We start from the raw sequence: 25,306 nt of genomic DNA, 5'->3' as shown, positions 1-25,306 counted from the left end.
GAAGTTTTCCATATCTTTCTTGCCTTAATGCGTGTTCCATCAGTGGGAATCAGTAGTTTGAGGTACGTCGGGCTTTTACCATTCTTTAAATTTCTCCTTTTCCTCCATTTTCGCGCATCAAGCAATGTACGTTTTAATATGATTGATGAAAATTCGTTAAAGGATTTGATCGTATCTTCTTATGCGGTATGGCAGCAATGATTTAGGTAACACTTGTTACGCCAGGCCTCTTTCAGTTATTTCAGGTGAATTCTGGTAGAGTGCGCCGTGCTTGTAAGGACTTGGAGAAAGAGTTGACGAAACAGCTCAGCAATGGGCACAAGAAAGTAAAGTACCGTGGCCCTCATGATGAATAACTTGATCAACGAGTATATAAAAACGTGTGCTATGTATAATAAAAGGTTTTTTGCCACGAAAGGAAAAAATGAAAAGCGGATAGCCAAGTACTTTCGGTCCTGTTTCGGGACCCTTTAACTGAGGCAAACTGATTTTACAGGAGAACAACATAAGTCAAAAAAGCTTAATATTGCAACTGACACTACAAGATTAGAAAGCAATAGGGTGGATTTTCACTCTACAAAAGGAGAGCCGCCTTAGGGTAGCCCCACCCTTGAAGGATACCTCAGTAACAGTGACTCTTCCAGAAAACAGTAACATTTTGAAAAAACGGGAGCATTACACAATTAATATCATGATTTTTTACACAAATTTTCCCCCAAAAAAAATTATTATTAATGAAAAGGCGAAATATAAATTATATATATATATTATATATATAATATATCTATTATATATATATATATATTATATATATATATATTATATATATATATATATATATATATATATATATATATATATATATATATATATATATCGAGCAAGAGTAGAGGGAAGAAAATATCGAACCATAGAGAGAGGAGAGAGAGAGAGAGCGAGAGAGAAGAAGAGAGAGAGAATTTTTTGAGAGACAACGCTCCGAATATCACACTTATCCCCCTAAAAATGTAACCGATTAATGATCGATGAATCTATTGAGTAGTCTTACCTGGTGTGCATCGATGTAAATGATTTACTGTCTGAAATTGAATAATGAGGCATCCATAAAAATTCCTGTTGAAATTGAAAAATAGCCATGTCATCCCTTTACCTAGATGTGTATACATAGAGAATGCTTTCCATGGAATTCAGGTATTTAGAGCAAACCACAAATAATTTAACAAATGGTACATTTTTATTCTGGCCGACCATCTTAATATTCAAATTTTCAATTTTTTCTTCTATGTTCTATGCGCTTGGCGTATCAACACGAGTCACAATATCTGGGACCAAGAAATAGAATACATAAAAAAGATAGGAAACGATCTCTGCTACCCACAATAATTTTAATTTGGATTTATGTTATCAAAAAATCTCACAAAAGGTTTATTGTTTGCTATTAATGGAAAGGAATGCCTAAAAATCTTACTTAGCTACCTTATTTCGTGGATTTGAACCCAAAAGTCAATATTTAAATCGTTTAATGTTAATGTAGTGTTCTCTTAATAACTACCATTAAGATATGCTAATTAAAATAGTCCCGTAACAAATAACAACACGTTCAAAATTCCTTGTAGGATTGCCCATACGTTGACGTTGGTCAGTCAAGTAACAATTTATGTGTACTATAACGCAGCATATGTTATTCATTAGAACAGCCCAGACTTCAAATGCACTGTTTATCCATCTGAGTGAAAATCTCAATTGTATTATTTGGGTGGACTCGATAATAGCTAATCTAAGATTATGTTTCAAGAAATTTACTGAATCGGCAATTATACAAATCACTAATAAAAACAACCTAAAGCTTAGTCTGGGAATGTACCATGGACCCATTATTTGTAGATGTTTAGGAAGGACCTTGAAAAAATGACAACTAATACATTATTCCCACATGTTATAGTTATTATTTCTTTCTCTCTGCTCTCTCTCTCTCTCTCTCAACTCTGGTTCAATATTTTCTCTCCCTCTTACTCTTGCCTCTATATATATATATATATTATTATAGTTTCTTTCGCCTTTTCATTAATAATAAGTTTTGGGGGGAAAATTGTGTAAAAATTCATGATAATTATTGTATATCTCCCGTGTTTTTTTGCAAATGTACTGTTTTTCTGGGATATCACTTGTTTACTGGGCGTGTATCTCAAGTGGGCTACCCCTCAGGCGACTCCTCCTTTCTGTAGAGTGAAATCGCCCTATTGCTTGCTAATCTGTAAGTGTCAGTTTGTATAGGAAGCTTTCCTTTGACGATGTGTTCTCTGTAAAATCAGTTGCCTCAAGTAAAGGGTCCGACCGGTACCGGAAGCCTTGGCTATCTCGCTTTTTTCATTTTTTTCCTCGGGCAAAAAAACCTTTATTTTACATAGCATAACGTTTTATTACTTCGTGATCAATTATTGCATATATATATAATATAATATATATTATATATATATATATATATTATAATATATTATATATATATATTATATATATATATATAGATGTATATGGATATGTATATATATATATATATATGTATATATATATATATTATATATATATAGTATATATATATATATAACTATATATGTATACAAATATATATATATATATATATATATATATATATATATATATATAATGAAAACTAATAAAAACGGAGAGTAGTATTGGTTTTGAAGTGAAAAGCCCCAAACTATTATTGCTATTATCTTATCGTTTGCAAGACAATTGATCCGATCAAAGTCCTGTCTCCCTCTCTCACCTTTACTTTCTGAAGATCACCGGTATATAGTGTAAGGGTCCTACTCAAGTAACCCCTCCCCCTTGTTTGACCTTTTTCTGTTAACGCTTATTGGGACTGCTTTTCCAGTTCTCCTCTTTGATTATCTTTTGTTCAATGTCTCTTGTAAAAGTTAACCTAATGACGGCCTTATAAAAAGAAGACTATTGTCTCTGCCTACGATTCTTAAGGGCAGCTTATCCTTCTCTCTCTCCTTCTCTCTCTCTCTCTCTCTCTCTCAGAATGTTTAGAAGTAAATACCACTTTGACCATGATATAAAGATGCCCAGTGTTAACTCAAAACTAGACAAAAGTAGCTTTAGAATGTATAACAGTATAACTATGAATTTCATTTCGTAAACGGAAGATATTTATTTTTTTGTTTTCATATATATTTTTTAGTTATTTGTTTGTTTATTTCTCTCTATTTATTTGTTTATTGGTTTCCGATAAAGTAGTTTAGAATGTACTATATAACCAGTTAGTAAGTGTGAATTCCATTTCGTAATGAAAGATATTGTATTTATTTGTTTTGCATATATATTTTTGTTTTTTGTTTTTATTTATCTCTATTATTTGATTTAACTTGTTCACAGATCTTTAGAATTTTATGACAGGCAGGAAGTGAAAATTTCTTTTCGTAAGTGAAAAGATATTTATTTATTTATTTGCATATATTCATTATTATTTTATTTGTTTGTTTATTTCTCTCTATTTATTTATTTATTTGGTTCCGATAAAAATAGTTTAGAATGTATAACAAGTGTATGGTGTGAATTTCATTTCGTAAATGAAAGGGTATATATTTACTTTATTCGCCTATATATTTTTTATTTATTTGTTGTTATCTATCTCTATTTCATTTATTTATTTGGTTCCTCTCTGCCCCATTTTTCCGTCAAATGGTTTGCCAGAGAAAAGCGTCATCATAGTTCTCTTCTTTTTCGTCGAGTTGTAAAGAATTCTCCTTTAGTTTACTTTAACGCTCCGCGGAATATGCAGGATCTAGAAAAGGCCTTTTGTCATACATTTTTAAAGGGCAGAAGAGCGTCCACTGTTAGGCCTTTGAAAAAGTTTTATTGGCCAAAAGTTTCTTTTGGCCTCGAGGAAATACTTGAAGTTTTACCTACCGCTGACCTTGAAACGGGGTTGGAATCCCTCTCTCTCTCTCCTCTCTCTCTCTCTCTCTTGTTCAAAAGTGAGTCTATAGAGTTTCCTTTTGATATTAATACAGTCTATTAATTGAAAACGTTTGAAAAAAGGAAACGGTTAAATATAAATTTTAAGGTTCAAGACTTTTAACATACATAAAAAAGAACCATACAGTCGCTTTCCTGAGAGAGAGAGAGAGAGGAGGAGAGAGAGAGAGAGAGAGAGAGAGCTGTATAAAGGGATGGGGTATGGCTCCCGCTATACGACCTAGACCATGGGAACATACGTAATACACAACATATTTCTATACATATGTATAATATATATATATATATATATATATATATATATATATATATATATTATATATATCTCATTATATATCTATATCGTACTAGTATATATATATATAGATATATATATAATATATTTAATAACTATATATATATTATATATATATTATAAATATATATGCGCGGTGTGGGCGTGGATTCTCTCGTATATATTATATATATATACTTAATATATATATTATTATATATATATCTATATCTATATATATATAATATATATATATAATATATATATATATGTATATATATATATATATATATATATCATATATAATATATATATATAGGTAGATCGATTGTATATATATCTAATCTATATATATATATATCTATTATCTATATATATATTAATATATATACATATATATATATATATATATATCTAGTATCTACACGTCATATATATATTAGCTAGTATCATATTATATATCTATATATTATATTATATATATATATTCATCTATTACTATATCTCTTACATAGATATCATATCTCTAATACCGTACTACATATAGATATATATCTCTATAGATATATATATAGAGTATATACTATATATATAATATACACGTATATACGTATAATATATTATATATATATATATATATATATTATATATATATATATATATATATACGTATATACGTGTATATTTATATAATAATATATATATATATAATATATATATATATATATATATATATATTATATATAATATATCTATATATAATTGCACGATACACAGCACAGATCATGGTGAGGCAAAGCCCTTAAGAAATCCTCTGTAATTAATCCGGGGGGGGGCCGGCGGAGGATATTACGTAAGTGTCGTTTCCCAATCCTCTTGCACCCGTAACGTAAATCAGAGATCGAGGACGTAATCGGGTTTTTCCCCTCAGATGAGGATCTCAGGAAAATTCAGTCGTGCTCTGAAGATTGCATCTGCTCTCTCTCTCATCTCTCTCTCTCTCTCCTCTTTGCAGAGATGTCAGCAAAAAAATTTTCACAGCATCACTCCAAATTCTACTCAAGAGATAATAACTGTAGTTATTAATGGCAATAGATATTGCAGAAACGGAGAAAGTTGCAGATTCGAGACAGGCAAAATGAATAATTCTGATGAAGGGAGATCAAATATTATGGAAAAGTTGGATTTTTTCTGTCAGAATTTCTGGAAATGAAAAAAAGAACAACAATACCAGAACAGGAAAGAAGACATGGGAAATCCTTATGACTACCACTATTAAATGAAGGAGAAAACACGCAACCCTCATAGTGAATGAATGCGCAGGGTTTAGTTACGAGTAACGTCAAAAAAAAAATAGAGTACTTAGAAGAACTAACCCAATTGAAAAGAAAATAGATATAATGAATATAGGTGAAACTGGTATTCCCAAGAGACTGGGAATGATGATCAAATAAAAGATTCCAAACTTATAGATCAGATAGAAACATAGGAATCAAGGGGAACCGCAAATATATGGGAAATACAAAACACAAGGAAAAAATATTCGAGAAATATAGTAACTCAGAATGTGAACTAATAGCGTAGAAATTTGAATATGAAAAATTAATGAACATAGTAATATATATACCTCCTAATACTAAAGAGTTTGACTTAATAATAGAAAAATTGGATTGATATATGTAGAAATCACAAGGACTGGACTATTCTCCTATCTGGAGACTTCAACTTTCCTTTCGAGACTGGAAAGAACGAATAGGAGATTGTGGTTGTACTTATACATATAAAAAAGAGAGTAATAGTAGTGCAGAAGATAAGAGGCAATTCGAAAAGCATTAGATATGCTACTAGAATACAACATTCAACAAATAAATCACCTGCCAACAAGAAAGGAAAATACTACTTTAGACTAGTATTTGTGAACGAGATGAATTATGTTAAAGAAATAATAGTTTATGATGCGAGTATTTCAGACCATAATGTCATAGAATTAACAGTCCATACCAAAGCAAGTGAAAACAGAGATAAGCAAGAAATGAAAAGTGGGAAGGATATGGAAAATACAACTTCTACAGTAAAATATAAAATGGTCAGAAATAAATGAAGAATTAAACAAAGATTGGGATAACATTTTCGTAAGTGATGACATAAGGGTAAATACGGAGATATTATAAATAAAATATTAGAGAAAATAGTGGATAAATATTATACCGAAGAAGAAAAGTAAACATCATTCATGCATACCAGACAGAAGGATCTTGTTCCAGAAAATCAGAAAGTGGAAAAAATGTCTTGCAAAAGAAAAAAAATGCATGGAAAGTTTATAGAACTAAAAAGTAAGATAGAAAATGCAGCACAAAAGATTATACAATCAAAAGAAAATGAAAAACGGGACTTGGAAGAAAAAACCCTATAAATATCAAGCAAGACCCCAAACTATTATACTCATATGAAGAAGAATGAATAAAATAAAAGAAGAATAGAAATAGGCCCTCTAAGAATTGAAGGAGATTAACGAATGAAAAAAAGGAAATTTGCAACATACTGGCAGAACGATAATAAGAGAGAATTCACCCCTAGAATAGATAATGAAGATAATGATATAGAAGTAAGGGACGAAAATAGTGAATATTTAGCTGACATAGAAATTAAAATGAAGCTGATATTGTGCAGGCAATTAATGAAATTAAAAAATGGAGCTGCTGCAGGGCCGATGAGTCCCTGCTATTATGTTAAAGAAAGTAGTTCATTCTATCGCAAAGCCACTTGCAGTATTATTAAGACAAAGTGTAGATACAGGCAAGATTTATGATGAGCACAAATTAGCATATATCACCCTACTTTCAAAAGTGGATCAAGACTAGAGGCAAGTAATTATAGGCCTGTGAGTCTAACATCACATATTATGAAAGTGTATGAAAGGGTAATGAAGAAAAATATTATGAAACATTTAATAAAAAATAATTTGTTTAATATAGGACAACACGGTTTCGTACCCGGAAAAAGTACACAAACCCAACTGTTAGTCCACCGTGAGAACTATTCAAAAATATGAAAAGCGGAAAATGAAACAGATGTGGTTTATCTAGACTTTGCAAAAGCTTTTGACAAAGTAGACCATAATATATTAGCTAAGAAAATTAGAAAACACAATATCGTAGATAAAGTAGGAAGATGGTTAAAAGATTTTTACACAACAGAAAACAGATAGTATTGCAAACGACGAGAAATCGGATGAAACCAAGGTAATATCCGGTGTGCCACAAGGTACGGTGTTAGCTGCAATACTGTTTGTTATTATGATTGAAGACATAGACAGTAATGTTAAGGATTCGGTAGTGAGTAGCTTCGCAGATGACACAAGAATAAGTAGAGAAATTACTTGTGATGAAGATAGGAACGCTCTTACTTAGAGACCTTAACAAAGTATATGATTGGGCAGAGGTAAATAGGATGGTATTTAACTTTGATAAATTTGAATCAATAAACTATGGAGACAGAGAAGGAAAGCTATTATGCATAGGGGACCTAATAATGAGACAATCACAAATAAGGAAGCAGTTAAAGACCTTGGTGTGATGATGAATAGGAACATGTTATGCAATGATCAAATAGCAATTCTTTGGCAAAATGTAAAGCAAAAAATGGGAATGTTGTTACGGCACTTCAAAACAAGAAAAGCTGAACACATGATTATGCTTTATAAAAACATATGTTCGTAGTCCACTTGAATATTGCAATATGATATGGTACCCACACTATCAAAAGGATATTGCACAAAAATAGAGAGTGTACAAAGGTCCTTTACAGCTAGAATAGAAGAAGTTAAGGACCTTGACTACTGGGAAAGACTACAATCCTTAAAATTATATAGTCTAGAAAGGAGAAGAGAACGCTACATGATAATTCAGGCATGGAAACAGATAGAAGGAATAACAGAAAATATCATGGAACTAAAAATATCAGAAAGAGCAAGCAGAGGTAGATTAATAGTGCCCAAAACTATACCAGGAAAAATAAGGAAAGCACACAGGACATTAATCCACTATGCACCAGCATCGATAATGCAGCGTCTATTCAATGCGTTGCCAGCTCATCTGAGAAATATATCAGGAGTAAAATAAGCTCGACAAATATCTAAACTGCATCCCAGACCATCCAAGATTGGAAGATGCAAAATATACCGGAAGATGTACTAGCAACTCTCTGCTAGACATTAGAGGTGCCTCACACTGAGGACCTGGGGCAACCCGAACGAACTGTAAGGTCTGTAAGGTAAGGTCTCTCTCTCTCTGAGAATGTTTAGAGTAAATGCCTACTTGACATGACATAACGATGCCCAGTGTTAACTCAAAAGTAGACAAAAGTAGTTTTGAAGGTATAACAGGTAGGAAGTGTGACATTCATTTCGCAAATGAAAGGATATTTTATTCATTGCTTGCATATATATATTTTTTATTTATTTATTTGTTTATTTATCTCTGTTTATTTATTTACTTGGTTCCAGATAAAAGTAGATTAGAATGTATGACGAGGTAGAAAGTGTGAACTTCATTTCGTAAATGAGAAGGTATTTTATTTATTTGTTTTCACTATATTTCTATTTATTTGTTTTATTTATTTATCTATATTATTTATTTATTTAGTTGCCCCCTGCGCTCCATTTCGTCCGAGTTCCCTTTCTTTTTCCTCGAGTTGTAAAGAATTCTCTTGTTTATTTTTTCATGCTCTGCGGAATATGCAGGATCTAGAGACCTTTGTCATACATTTTTAAAACGGCAGAAGAGTCACCTGTTTCGAGCGTTGAAAAAGTTTTTGGCCAAAAGTTTACTTTTGGCCTCGAAAAAATCCTTCGCTGACCACGAAACGGGGTTGGAATTCCTCTCTCTCTCTCTCTCTCTCTCTCTCTCTCTCTCTTATACAGAATGGAGTCTAGAGTTCTTTTGATATAAATAGTTGTTTTAATAACTGAAAACGTTTTGACAAAGGAAAGAGAGAGAGAGAGAGAGAGAGAGAGAGAGAGAGAGAGAGGAGAGAGAGAGAGAGAGGAATAGGGTATGGCTCCCGCTACACTACCTGGGCACATGGAACATACTAAATACATACATAGATACATACATATTTTCATGCGTATATAAATATATATATATATATATATATATACTATATATATATATATATATATATATATATATATATATATATATATATATATATATATATATATATATATATATATATATATATATATATATATATATATATATATATATATCGAGCTACAATGTCCTTTAATATCTAATTCGCTCTACCTCGGAATTAATATATTTCATATACGCTTAACCGAAGGGGAATTTTCTCGATAATAGATTTACTGTACTTGGGCGCGGACGCAGGTACATTAAAATCCAGGCACGTCAGGGAAGCAATACACCCCCACCCCGCGAGAGGTGGTGGGGTGGTATTGCTCCCTGACGTGCCTGATTTTAATGTACCTGCGTCCGCGCCCAAGTACAGTAAATCTATTATCGAGAAAAAATTCCCCTTCGGTTAAGCATATAGAAAATATATTAATTCCGAGGTAGAGCGAATTAGATATTAAAGGACATTGTAGCTCGATATATGTATATTGAATCACGGTAAGGTGATATGAATTATATATATATATATATCTATATATATATATATATTATATATAATACATAATATCTATATATATGTATAGGGATATATATATATATATATATATATATATATATATATATATAAATATATATATATATATAGTATATAATATATATATATATATATAGATATATACATACATTTTTTTTTTTCCATACATATAGATATATATATACAGAATAAACAAATTTTTAATGTACTTGCCTACAGCGGCCGGAAGGATTCGTAAATATGGAATTTTAGTATTACCAATAAGTAAAATAAGTACTTGGTACCGCTTTACAGTCCTTCCTGCTGCCATAGTTATGATCAGCAAATTGTTGACCGATCCTCCTCTTTTTGTTGTTTAACGAGGAAACTTCGAGACGGTGAATGCGTGAGAAGTGAGGTACTAGCAGTACCAAGCCAGTCTCGGCAGTCGAGGCAGTTCTGCCAGTCCGGTCAGTCCGGGCGGTCCTGTCAGACCATTAGGGCAGTGAGCTATCCTGTAGGACCCACCACATACCCGTATGCCATTGAGCCCAGTCTGCCATCGTCAGAGTGAGCCTGTCTTCCCTGGAGGATGTCTTGGACGAGGCTCGAGAATGTTATTAGAATCAAGGGTCCCTCAAGAGGCATTTGTGAAGTATTCCCTTGGTTCCATAATTTTGGACGGCGTAATTGGTGGCCACCTGGATGTGCTCTGCCTCCACGACTGATTTGTTCATCATCGTCTCGACTTTGATTCACCTTAGTGGATGATTTGTGGAGAAAAGTCACGTTCTCCTAAGCATTGACTTCAATCACTTCTTGCTTCGGATGGACTACGGTGAGTACCAAGTATTTTTTGGGGCAAATGCTGAATGGTAATCGTAACAATCTCTTTGAGCCTTTGTCGCTGCCTATTAAAGTCCTTCCTACCTGCCATCGTAGAGTACGGATATTCACGAATGTTTAATAGTTATAAAGGATTTCTCTTGTCCTTACAGTGGTTTCGTAACTCTACTGAAGGTTGTTCAGGGTGGGTTTATTGTACATAGTGGTAAGCTACTATTTGTTATTTCTGGATAAGTCAACATAAAATTGCAAGAATCTCCTTTAATGCAAACTTACACGGATATTATATTATTTCAGGATAGGATTATCCAGCCTTGATTTGGTTGTCATACTTGGTTTTTCTTGTCTTGACCTACTTACAGTAAGGTAACAGTTTGCATATTCCTATATATAAGTGCTTCTTGCCATATTATTCTTACCTATATAATTTAAATTAATTCTTAGGCTTCACCACTAACGTGCAATTTCTGTATTTCCCATCCAGGTATGGACGAGAAGCTGATTATTGAAGAGGAAGAGCCCTGTGTCATGCACTTGACACATTTTGCAAATAATAACTAATTTAAACATTTCAAAGGTGTATGAATTGACTTCCCTTCAGTATTTTTAAGTACCTTATAAGGTGACTTCATAGTTTTTCAGCTTAATATATATATATATATATATATATATATATATATATATATGTATATATATATAATATATATATATATATAGTATATATATGTATATATATATATATCTATATATATATATATATATATATATTGTATATATATATATATGTATATATATATGTATGTATATATATATGTATATATATATGATATAGATATATAATATGTATATATATATATATATATGTATATATATATATATGTATATATATATATATATATATATATATATATATATATATATATATATATATATATATATATATATATATATATATATATATATATATATATTATATATATATATATATATATATATATATATATATATATATATATATATATATACATATATACTATATATATATATATATATATATATATATATATATATATATATATATATATATATATATATATATATATATATGGGGTGAGTGGAGGATAGAATGTAATTTGTCATTTCTCAATCCTCTTACACTCGTAACTTAATCAGAGATCGGGCAGGTTATCGGGGTGTTCCCTCAGATGAGGATCTCAAGAAATTCAGTCGTGCTCCGAAAGATTACATTCTCTCTCTCTCTCTCTCTCTCTCTCTCTCCTTTTCCTTCTATATCCCTGACGGGATGTTGCAAAAGAGGTTTTTTATTGTTTCATTACTTCATATCACTATTTGTTTCTATGGTATAATTCATGCCATTTAGACACCTCAGTGAATTCATTTTCTTTTTACTTCGTAGCGTCTCTCTCTCTCTCCTCTCTCGTGGCGCCTATATGAGTACAGTGTATGAATGAATATTGAGCATTGCTGAGAGGCCTTTTAAAACATTCATCGAGCTTTGCATTTTTGGTAAAAAAAGAAAAAAAACACCAATACTCTCCTAACAAACTCTGTTTGAAACACCAGATGCTGCTTTCCACAAACGTCAGAGGGAGAAACACACAAACGGGAGATGAATAAAGCTGAACCTTTGTTTTTTCCCGCAAACGTTTATTCTTTGAGAGCATTAAAACGCTCTTTTGAAGTTTTGTTTTCGAGGGTCTTATAGCCTTCATTGCTTATTCATTAATGTCTTTTTTTGGAAATGCTGGCAACGTTCATTTCTTTGTGACTTTTCAGTACCGCCATGGTATCATGAACTTGGTATATCATATTCTTCTGAGGCGCAGATATAACAATCATGAAATGATTGGACGTATGTCATTGTTGACTAAGGACAGGTATCGAACGTTGATCGGCTGGAAGCAGAGCGTGTCTTTCAAATCGTTATATAATCATTGCCATGTCAACGGAAGTGAACCGTGCATGGTAAAAGGCCGCTTTGAATTAATGTAAAGTTATCATGAATTCCCTTTCGATTATCTGTATAGCAAATGACGACAGTTGTCTTGCCTTGATTATTATAAATATGGAGTTTCTTTACGTAATTCCTGTTTACAAGTCTCGAAGCAGCCTTTCAGAACAGGAATCTTGCATTTAATAGCATCAATAAAAAGAATTTAAACCTTTGGTCATACCACGCAAAGCGAACTGGCAAATTCGATGGGGACAATTTCATTTACAATAATCCTAGACCAACCAAAGTCGTACTTTCGTGAGTTTATTTTCAATTTTCAGGTATGCGAATACTCGCAAATCATGATAAAGCATTGTACTTAATTACTTTCATACAAACTTGTAGCAGTATTTAGATGCAGTATAATCATTGTACGGATTCTTCCATCACAATTTTAATTTCAGAAATTATAGGTAACCTGCTCTTGAAGTTACACACTTTGTCACAGAAACAAATTGCTATTCTCTCTCTCTCTCTCTCTCATCGAAAGCCAAAGAGTACATATGCACCGTTTAATAACCTCTGAGAACTTCTGTCCCCACCCGGGCTCCCTGGAGGCAAAGAACGTCAGGAACCATCTGAAGAGTTACGAATGTTTTCATGCCCATTAGTCGGGACGGAAAAAGTTATGTTGGAATTAGCGATGCCTGGAATATGACGAATTCCCCATTCCGCCTCCGTCGGTCTTTGGCGCTCTTAAGAAGGAAAGTTTGAATAGGACTTGGGCTCAGGTTATTGTTGGGCCATTTAGAGATGAGAGCGGGACAATATTGCCTCTTGAGGAGTTGGGAGAGTAGGAGACAAAAGGGGAGAGGAGAGTGTTGGACTCTCTATGGGTGACTTTGTGAGGAAACGATTCTTTCTTTGTTGCTTTTAATCATTCAACTGCTACTACAACTATTACAGTAGATTCACATCAACTGTGCATCTGATGTCTAGGCCAGTCCCTTACGACGCTCCTGATTGGCTGTTGATAAGCCAATCACAGGGCTGGTGAAAACTCTGTCTCTCGAGAGAGTTCACATAGGCAGGGTGTATGTTCCACCTCTCCTGAGAGATACTTTTTAAAGACGTATCCCTCAGGAGAGGTGGAGCATACATCCTGCCTATGTGAACTCTCGAGAGAGACTGAGAGTTTCCAGCCCTGTGATTGGTTTATCAACAACCAATTAGGAGTGTCGTAAGGGATGTTCCTAGACATCAGATGCACGGTTGATGTGAATCTACTATAGTACTGCTGCTGCTGCTGCCACCATCGACTGGCTGTTTAAAGCTTTGTTTAAGAATCATTTTAGGCCTCAGATAGCTGGATCACTAGAAACCACCATCAGGATGGTTAAATGGGTCCTTTTGTAGGGCCTCTCTCTCTCTCTCTCTCTCTCTCTCTCTCTCTCTCTCTCTCTCTCTCTCATTCTAAGTCAGTGACTAATGAGAGTTAGTATCTTCAACTGATTTACTGAGAACATTAAGACTAATAGAAGTAGGACATTCTCCCTCCTTGGGGATTGAAACCACTGACCTGAGATACACTCCACAGTTCAGAGTTCAGTTGGTATCTGATCGTAGCTTATTTATAAAGTTTGAAAATTAAATCTGCATTGATGTTTGACAGATCAAAGAAACAGATACATGTATTTCAAAATGAACATATGTTATTGTTTGAGATATTGTTAGATTAACTTTTAACTTCTTTAACAATCGCAGAGATAAAGGCAGTTGTTCCCATTCAGAGAAGACAGGCAGAAAGACAGACGAGTTAACTGCCATATAAAACTAACCTGATTTGACACAAGTTATCTTGTTGTGAACCGAGTATAGAATGGAAATATTTAGAGAGACAGACAGTGAGACAGACAGCGGCAGATGATAGTCCTGTATGGGCAGCCATCAGACAAACGGCGAACAGGCTGACATTAAAAACGGCGACCCCGACTAGGGATTAAGCTGAGAACAAGGTAGCAGCCATCAGGCAAGTGGCAGACAGGCAGACAGAGAGACACAATCAATAGAAAGATAGATGTCCACACAAAGGAAAATACGTACATAAACATCGCAAAAATAAGCTTGACAATATTGCAAGAAATTTTGTATAAAGCCTTAAGGAATGTCTCCATTTCAGAAGCGATTTCTTTTGTCTATTATTCTCAAATTCATATGTCCTAAGTGGTTAGTTTTCAGCGTCTCTACATCACTCAACCACATTCTACCTGTTTCTTTACACCATATCTACCTTTTGAGGGTGATATTTTACCCGTTTGTATAAATATCACTTCAAGTTTTATTTTTAAGAGCAGCGTCTATAATATTTTAGTGTTAAGCCCTAATGGGAAATGCTACGCAAATGAGTTTTTTAAACTTTTCTCATTTTCTGTTTAATTTAGAACCACTTACATTTTCCAGTTCACCTCAGTAGTTTCTCCTTGAAGCTGGGGTTGCGTAGGGTAGGGCGAGGAGGGTACTGTGGGTGGGAGGGGGGGCGAGTGGTTTAACCCTGTTGTAATTTTTGCCCAAACTTTTGAGAATTCAGCTTTTGTTTGAATTTAGTCTTCTTTGTAATTTCCATCTGACTGTTTTTTTAAGCATATCCGAACAGGAAGCATGAATTGGGGAAGTCCAATACTAACAGAATTTCGTTATTATTAAAAAGATTTGCAGACTGCAATATTGGGGCCGTTTTAGCATGGAAAATGCTGGGTCGGTTATTGTGGGACTGCTGGTATTCTGTGAGTAAATTTATTTGATTTGACGTTCTTTTGCAGTCATGCAAACACGAAGCATCACATATATGTACGTACAAATTACTCACACGCATATATATATATATATATATATATATTATATATAGATTATATATATATATGTGTGTGTGTGTGTGTGTGTGTGTGTGTGTGTGTGTGTAGAATCCCTGGTCATTTCTAGCATATATATATATAATATATATATATATATATATTATATATATATAAATATATATATATATATATATATATATATATAAATATATATATATATACGTATGTGTGTGTATGTGTGTAATTGTAATAGCCACAATGCACCAGGGTAGGGTGGGGTGTGGTAGGTAGGGGAATATGGAGGGTAGGGGGATACAGACACATCCACCCTCATCCTGTAAACCTGTTTGTCCGCTCCGGGGTGTGGTAGGGTAAGGGATTGGGAGGTTATGGGAGACATGACACATCCATGCTCTTCCTGCAAACCTGTTGTCCGCCTCGGTTGGGTGGCTTGGTAGGTAGGAGATTGGTAGGTAGGGGAGACATGACACATCCACCGTCCCCTCCTGCAAACCTATTTGTCTGCTGTGGATGGGGGCAGGGTAGGTCGGGGATTGGGAGGGTAGGTGAGAACCTGACACATCCACCCTCATCCTGCAACCCTGTTTGTCCACCTCGGGTGAGGGTAGGGTAGGGTAGGGGATCAGGAGGATATGGGGAGACATGACACATCCACCCTCCTCCTGCAAACCTGTTTGTTTGCCTCGGTTGGGTGGCGTGGTAGGAAGGATATCGGAAAGGTAGGGGAGGCATGACACATCCACCCTCCTCCTGCAAACCTTTTGTCTGCTGTGGGTGGGGGCAGGATAGGTAGGGGATTGGAAGGTTATGGGAGACATAACACATCCACCCTCCTCCTGCAATCCTGTTTGTCTGCCTCGTTGGGTGGAAGTAGGTAGGGAATAGACTCCACCAAGGGGAATAGGGAGGGTATGGTAGACATGACAGGCAGCTCATATAAATATAAAGGTATTTTATTTATAATCTTTGGAGAGAATTACGGAGACTTCAAATTCAAAAGGTGGAATGACTCTGAGGGCTTGAGAGGAAGCCTAAGACCCCGACGAGTCACTCTCAATTACATTCATGGGTATCACTCGACATTGAGGCTAATTGGCCACTCGGCGATTATGGCCCAGTAATAACGAGGCTTATTTCAAGAGGCCATTGACAGAGAGAGAGATGAGAGAGACGAGAGAGAGAGAGAGAGAGAGTTATTGATTTATATTTAATAGTTTTCTACGTCGGTGAATAATGTTTAGTTCAAATTATTATTTGCGTAAATAAACTATATATTCCTTTTGAACCACATTGTTTATATGTATAGTCATGTTATTTATAATGATATACGTCATAATGAATGCATGATGATATGGAGATAGCTTGCAGATTCGGTCCAATTTAACATCTTTTGTTGACCGTAGACTGACTTATACACACACACACTCACACACACATACTATATATGTTGTGTATCATGCGATTTAATATTTTTTCCTGCCTACTGAGTTTAATATGTAACTTTTTTAAAATCTGAGTGACTGACAATTCATGACTTTTTTATGTATCTGATTAATTATTAATGTATTTTTCTACGAGCTGATTACATTAAAGTAAAATATTTTCCCACGAGATATTAATGGTGCTTACATATTTTTTTCGTGTATGATTAACTGAAAAGCATTGAATAACTGAAAAAAAAAATGTAGTCAGTAAAACAGAGTTACTGTTGTGAACAAGTAATGTCCTGTATTAAAGAAGAGTTCAATCTGCAAATTACTTATCGATAAACGTTTAGCGACACTTTGTTTATGCTTTGAAAACTCGTTTCTCACTTAACAGGTTTTTTCTGTCTTCTCGACCTTGTGTTAAGTGAAGGTTATTTACGTTGCTGCATCGAAAATAGATTAATTTCATTGACGTTGTTGGGCGAAATATTCCCGTTTCTTTCCAGTTTTTTTTTCTCTGTAAACGAAATGGGTTATTTTCGTTGTCTAAGATAAGGATACGAGGCTGAAACAAATTCGAATAGCCTGCAAGATATGTATATATATATATATATATATATATATATATATATACTATATATATATATATATATATATATATATATTATATATATATATATATATATAAACACAAGCTCAGAGATCAGAGATGAGACTTCAGTGCCTTGATGGAAGATTGTGAAATATTTTCACCTTTGCAGGATCTATATAACAGTTATAAAAAGTCACCTTAGCTGATTTATGTCAGCATAAACGATGCAGTCGTTGCACAAGGCTTGAATGATCTCAGGTTATTTATATCCTGTGTTTTGAGAAGAAATTGCAGATTATATTTCTATTCTGTGTTTTGAAAAGGACTGAAAGATTATATTTATATCTTGTGAGAGGGAATGACAGTTTATATTTATATCTCATGTTTTGAGAAAGAATGACAGGTTATATTTTATCCTGTTTTTGAGAAGAAATGACAGATTATATTGTTTCCTATGTCTTGACAAGGGATGACAGTTTTTATATTTATAGCCTCTGTTTTGAGAAAGAATTACTGGAGAATTGAATTTCATATTTTATAGCATTCGCGTGTGAGGGTTTGAGAACCACTGCTGAAGGCACCAATATCAGTAGATTGTGTTCAGGTTGTTTGTTGAAATGAATCTTCGTGTCTCTTGACATTTAGTCTAATTGGCCACTTAGCGTGACTGCGGGTGGGACAATTACGAGGTTTATTTCGACATAACATTGACGGCATTTCCAAGAAGGAGAGAATGGAGGTCATGCTTTTTTATTTGATAGACTTCTGCATCGTTTGCATTTGTTAGGCTGGCTCATTTTATTGCGTTCAGAATTTCTTAAAGTATGTGAGAGAGAGAGAGAGAGAGAGAGAGAGAGAGGAGAGAGAGAGAGAGAGAGTTTATGTATTTTATCTGATAGACTTCTGATTCTCTTAAGAGAGAGAGAGAGAGAGAGAGAGAGAGAGAGAGAGAGAGTTACAAGGAGTTACAAGAATTAGGATGGCTCAAAGACTTGTTAGTCCATCCAAGGAGACATTGTGCGCTCACTTATCTCTAGGAGCAGGTTTTGACTATTCATTCGCAGTGTGCTAATGATTTTTGTCTAGCTTTCTTTGAAACACTTTTTCCACACTGTTGAAGAGAGAGAGAGAGAGAGAGAGAGAGAGAGAGAGAGAGAGACGAGAGAGAGATGAGAAGGAAAGTGTGCCTCTGTGATTCAGCCTATCATTGTTTCCTAAGCTTTTTCAGAGAGAGAAATGATTCCTGAAATACAATAATAAGATGGGAAGATATAAAAAAAAATTAGATGATTCATATAATCCTCCCTTCTGAATACTCTTTAAGATAAGCCCCGGGGACCCAACCACAAATTGCTCAGACCCAGAGCATAATGCTCCCTTCCAGAAATAATGTCCGGGTATTGTTGTGTTGCTCCACAATAGGAACAACAAAGGGATTTGTGTGGACATTTGACGGTAAAGAATCGATCTCTATAGAGGGAGATATTTATTTATGGAACGGAGAGAGAGAGAGAGAGAGAGAGAGAGACAGAGACAGAGACAGAGACAGAGAGAGAGAGAGATTTCCGCAGTGCTAGGAATAGAGTATTAAAAGGCGCAATTGTGTCCCTATTTTTAGATACATAATTGATATACACTGTACGTCTCTTTTCGGGGTATATTTTCTATGCTAGTGTGCGGAGTTATGTGCGTGGTACATACGAAATATTTTTTATGTCTATTGCGAGTGTATATTATTTTCAACATGAACGGCGGACAGGACTTGAAGGGAGTTCTGTGTCCAATATTATTTTTATTATTATTACATTCGCCAGCGAAATTGGAAGACGTGATGGTAACAGATCAATATCGACCTTTCAAACAAAAAAAAAAAAAAAAAAAAAAGACGGGGAATAAAGTATTCATCGATTTTCTTTCGCGTAAACAGAGTATATATTTGTACACTGTGTGCAAGTTCGTATATGATAAAGGAATCACATAAAAAGAATGGAAATACATCAAAATCCGGACGATATAATTTTGTAGGTCAAAATATTTAATCTAATTCGGTCGTAGCCAAATGAACGCTCTGTTCCCTTGCTTAGGAAATAAATGAAATTCCGTCAGGTGACGCAGACTCTGAACGCGCATCCGAATTCGCTGGCACAAAATTTATTGGAGCTTTGTTGCCTTGTTTTAAAACATGTGGCTGGAATTTAGTTCGTTAGTTTAGCCCAGGAGAATGACGGCAGTAAACCCTGGTTATGTTCCACAGTAGTCGACTAAGTATACAGTACATATAGTTCATTGTTTAGGTCAACAAAGGCATCTGTGCGTTTTCCTGGATATGGCTTAAATTGTTTCCTCCCCGCTAGTTGCGTTTATATATATATATATATATATATATATATATATATATATATATATATATATATATTATATATATATATATATATATATATATATGTATATATATACATATGTGTGTGTGTGTCTGTGTGTGTGTGTGTGTAAAGTGTGTGTGTATGAGTGCGTAACTTCCTTTACATACAAGTATATTTCACTATTCAATAACACGAGAACGATAAGTCAGATATTAAAAAAAACGTAAATACTATTTACTGAAATCAAATAGCTGACATCTATTAAACTGTTTTTGTCATGAAAGGTTAAGTGGCAAATGATCTTTGTATTTGAAAGAATGTGAATTTATTCTCTGTCCAGTTATCGATGAGGACGATGGTGAGGTGTCCCTCTCTCACGAAACTTAACGGTACGGTGGTTCTCAACCAAGGGGGAATTCTCCCCCAGAGGGGTTGGAGAGGGGGGCGGGTCGCCTGGAATTGTGGTGTCTGTCACGTAGGTTTTTCTTTGAATACTCAGCAACTCTTCACGTAGGTTTTCTCTGAAGACTCGGGAACTCTTCACATAGGTTTTCTCTGAAGACTCGGGAACTCTTTTCGTTGTCCAATGCATATCATAATTTCTAACGAAGAAGTATTGGATTAAGGTTAACGAAGCCTTTTGAAAATGGCTGTTATAAAGCGAAGGAGCCAAGAGAGATTTTTGTCTTGAAAAACAATTTAGTTTCCATCCGTCGGCAGAATTGAAGTTCCTTCAGGCAAGATTTCGCAGGAATCATCTAAAACCTTATAGAAGAAATCTTACTCATAAAAGTCAGAATTGCGAGGAAATCCACCACCCTCGGTATAAAGGGAATGATGCAAACTGATTCCTCGCAAAAAACCTTTGAGAGGTAAACGTTTCACATTTCACTGCAAAAGGCTCCCTGTTATCGTCACCTGAAAACAGTGAAATGCATCATTGGATTTACTTGAGTTTCGGTCCTGAGGTGGAGGAAGGAGGTTGGCCGAGACGGAGGGGGTTGGGTGTTGTGGGGTGGGCAGTGGGAAGGTTAATGGGGACTGGGTAGGGGTTGGGTTTGCTGGGGACGGAGGGGGGGGCGGTTTCCTGGGGACTCGAGGTGGGGGGTTGAAGGGGGCCGCCTGGGGGGTGGGAAGGGCTCCCGGGGGCTGGGGACTGGGGAGAGGTGGGGTTTTGCTGGGAACGGAGGGGGGTTTCCATTGGGACTTGGGGGGTGGGGCGTTGGAGGGGGGCACCAGTGGTAAGGGTTTGCTGGGGGCTGGGGACTGGGGGGCTGTTTTCTGGGACTTGGGGTGGGGGATTTGGGGGAGAGTGCCATTGGGATGGGTTCCTGGGGACTGGGGGGAGTGGGGTTTGCCGGGGACTTGGGGTGGGCGGTTGGAGGGGGACGCCAGTGGGAAGGATTCCTGGGGACTGGGGACTGGGAACACATGGGGTTTCCTGGGACTCGGGGTTGGGGGTTGAAGGGGGCAGTCTGTGGGAAGAGTTTCTGGCGGCTGGGGACTGTGGGGAGGGGTGGGTTTTCCTGGGGACTTGGGGTGGTGGGGGTGGGGGCTGGGGCTGGGAAGGGCAGTTGTAAGTTGAATGGATTTGGGTATGATGGGTGAAGAGGCATGGTCCTGCCCTAGAAAGCAAGAGCCCATGCCACCCGCAACCCTGCCTCATTCCAAAACAATAACATGAAAAAATATCAACTGCTTTCGATGTACGACACTATAATTGTTGTTTTCATTTCATGACCTCTTCATATTTCTTATCAAAAATTTTGAAAAATTTTCTTTGGTCTTTTAATTTTTTATTTTTATTTTTTTTTTATCATATTTATGTTTATTCTACTACTTTTATTTTCTTATTATTGATATTTTAAATTTTACTCTTTCTATGTTTATTTTTTATTCTTATTTTCAAAGTTATTGATAAACTTTCTTCCGAATATTTCTCGAAACATAATTTGTTACCTAGAAAACAACATTTCAGTTGCTTGTTTCCTTGTTTTCCCAGAGCCAGAGAGAGAGAGAGAGAGAGAGAGAGAGAGAGAGAGAGAGAGAGAGAAGGGTTCTTCTGTGGGAAAGATGGCAAGTGTTGCGAAAATACCTCAACCAAAGAGAGTCGGATAAGATCCAAAAATCCTCTTTACAAAAGGAGTACAAAAAAGGAGAAAAAAAATAGAGGTGTGATTAACTGCCGCAGCAGCAGCAGCGAAAAAAATGAATCATTTACTTTATATATTTGTTGGTTGTTACATAATGAATGGTTTAGTTGCTGAAATAAAAAAAAATATGCAACATATTTACAAAATCGCATTAGAAGCTAATTTATCTTCCGACGAGCTATAGTAGATTCACATCAGCCGTGCATTTGATGTTTAGGCCAGTCCCTTTCGAGGCTCCTGATTGGCTGTTGGTAAGCCAATCACAGAGCTGGAAACTCTGTCTCTCTCGAGAGAGTTCATATAGGCAGGATGTATGTTCCACCTCTCCTGAGGGATGCTTTTGAAAGACGTATTCCTCAGGAGAGGAGGAACATACATCCTGCTTATGTCAACTCTTGAGAGAGACTGAGAGTTTCCAGCCCCGTGTTTGGCTTATCAACAGCCAATCAGGAGCGTCGTAAGGGACTGGCCTAGACATCAGATGCACCGGTGATGTGAATCAACTATAGTTATTGACATTATGAAAATGTACATTATTAATGTTTTCATTTTATGATGACAGAACGAATTATTCATTATTATTTTTTGAAACAGGTGACTGATCATTACAAAGGTAAGGTGGCGTCACAGCACCGGAAATCAAAGGTAACATCACGGAAGCAAATAATAACAGATTGTCTTTGGTCAAATTTATGTTTGGAAAGTTTTAGAAGTTATGCCACCGGCAGTAGATATAGCAATTTAGAGCAACTTTCACCCGAAAGCAATTGGAGAGGGATGGCCTTTTTTATGATTTTAATTATTCTGAAATTACTATACGATAAATCTTAAGATTTTCTTTCGACTCACTTGTAACCACTTCTGGAAAAGCATCCACAGTTAAGAAGTAAAAATGTCATGCAAGAGCTCACGTAAAAATAATCGTATTCATGCAACAAAAATAAAAATTGTGACCGGTTAACTAAAGAGGATATATCAACGAATGACCTAGTGACCATCGGAAAGGTAAATATTTCAAATTTCGCTGTAAAATTTCACTTTTTTTTCCAATCTGGAAACTATGAATGTGCATGTAATTACGCTAGAGGCTTTTCCTGGGATTGGGAAATACCAGTTCAATAGTTCTAATACTGGTGAACAGTGGGTTTTATCTGTTGAATTCTTGACGCCACAATTAGCTAGTGAGAGAGAGAGAGAGAGAGAGAGAGAGAGAGAGAGAGAGAGAGAGAGAGAGAGAAAGGTTTGCCGATCAGGAAATTTGGGAGAGACCGAAGTATCAGAAATCAGCTGATGTAGGTAATTAAAACTCATCCGGTTACCTTTTTATTTTCCACGAATAACAAAACCTGAATGGGGTTACCCATCCGATAAATAACCAGGGCGAATGCATGACATCTCTCCATTACATGCAAATGAGCTCATCAAGTAACTCATTTGCCGTTTCATTTGATGCGATAATTACCCTCCGTTTTTTTCACCGCAAACGTAAACCGTGATTGTCGAGTCAGTAAACGAAGTACTGATGCAATTGCGTCTTGACCTCCTTTCCGAAGGGGACAGTTAAAAAAAAAAAAATAGAAAGGTCTCTATTTTTTCCGGTTATATAGATCGAAAATTAATAAAAGGGACCATTAAAGGTTTGGGGGAGAAATAGAATCAGATATGCAATACTGAACGAGGGAGGGAAATCTTCAAAGAATTACCACACACATCCTGCTCTCTCTCTCTCTCTCTCTCTCTCTCTCTCTCTCTCTCTCTCTCTCTCTCTCAATGACAGGACTCCTTTTACTCTGTATTATTTTGATTGAAATTTCAATTATTGTGCACTGAATTTTAGGTACATATATGATAGCACTAAAACTGCCATTCATATGATTCTTAATAAATCACGAAAAGCAGCGCATTGAATATTGGCCATTTCTCTCTCTCTCTCTCTCTCTCTCTCTCTCTCTCTCTCTCTCTCTCGTGGATGCGTGCTCATAATTATTTTTGGAACGTGTCATTATTTGCAGAACTCATATTTAAACCATAGATATACTTGGTGTATATAGATATACATACTTGGTATATATAGATATGCCTGGTATAGACGATTCCTCTCTATCTCAAGAAATAATGAGGGGATACGGAAATTTTATTATAGACACCATAGTTTACCGGTCGCCGTAGGAAGGTTGAGTATATGTATTTTTATTTTATTTTTTTTTTAAATTTCTGCTAGGGAGGATGACCAGGCTAAATCCGATGGTGAGTTCAACCCGAAATTTATGACCGAAATGCTTTGATAGAAAGGAATTTTCAAAGTCCTTACCATATAAAGGGCGAATTTATCTGAAACTTGCAACAAACGAATGAAATGAAAACTAGGGTTTGAGGTCGAATGATAGATTACCTCGCCTTAGAATCACGCCCTGGGTCGTTTCTAATCAAGCAGCAAACTTAATAATTATAGCCTTCCATTTTGCGCAAGTTCATTTTATCGCAGTTGACCTTAAAAATGTCATATATGATATTCGCCTTCTGCAAATTCCCTTTCAGAAAACCTCTTCTGCCAAAGGGCGTGTTAACTAGAGGCCGCAAGAACACGAATTGAGTCAAAATAATAACAATTTGCATATTGCTGAATATTGATTAGAATGCACAAAGTTGCTCACATAATTAGTCTTTCGAAAAAACTGCTCGTTGAATTGAGTATTAAGAAAGGGCTTCATTCCTCGCATGCGTTTGAATGTTAACAGATATTTTTTTATGATACTATTCATGAATAACATTTCAGTCGGAAGAGGAACTCCATCTAAATGGAAATGCTTAGCACTGTCGCCCCATCAAAGAATGCCATAGGAATAAACACGGGGATTATCGAAGAAGGGATTCCACATTGAATGGGAATGTATGAACGTTCCCTTGGTGCAAAGGATAACGTCCCAATTATAACAGCTCTTCTGTCGGAATACCATTCGGTTGCTGCCACATTTTCGATCTTAGTCTTCAATGAATATGGAACAAGCAAGGGAAGGTTATTTTTGAAACGCTCTCAGTAAATATTTTGCAAAACCATTGGCAGACTTCGAAGGGGAGAGAGAGACCTTTGGATTTGAGATGTGTTTTGGCTCTGTGAATCGAAACGAATGGGGAACCAGTCGAGTATTCAACTGTCTTAGAGAGAG

At 35.4% G+C, this 25,306-nt stretch overlaps 1 protein-coding gene across 1 annotated transcript in view; it reads right to left on the bottom strand.

The window, feature by feature from the left end:
- The window catches only part of LOC135219290 (uncharacterized), a 77,831-nt gene extending 56,201 nt beyond the window's left edge, over positions 1-21,630 (bottom strand). The window contains exons 1-2 of the mRNA XM_064255935.1: positions 20,937-21,630; positions 10,363-10,417 (exon numbers count right to left, since the gene is read on the bottom strand). Of these exons, the coding sequence (XP_064112005.1) occupies positions 10,363-10,417; positions 20,937-21,630 (749 nt within the window). The remainder of the gene's footprint in view (positions 1-10,362; positions 10,418-20,936) is intronic.
- Between the last annotated feature and the right edge of the window lie 3,676 nt (positions 21,631-25,306).

The sequence above is a fragment of the Macrobrachium nipponense genome, chromosome 19 (assembly GCF_015104395.2).
Source record: "Macrobrachium nipponense isolate FS-2020 chromosome 19, ASM1510439v2, whole genome shotgun sequence".
NCBI lineage: Eukaryota > Metazoa > Arthropoda > Malacostraca > Decapoda > Palaemonidae > Macrobrachium > Macrobrachium nipponense.
Note: the sequence above shows the minus strand (reverse complement) of the source record. Positions and strands in the feature narration are given on the sequence as shown.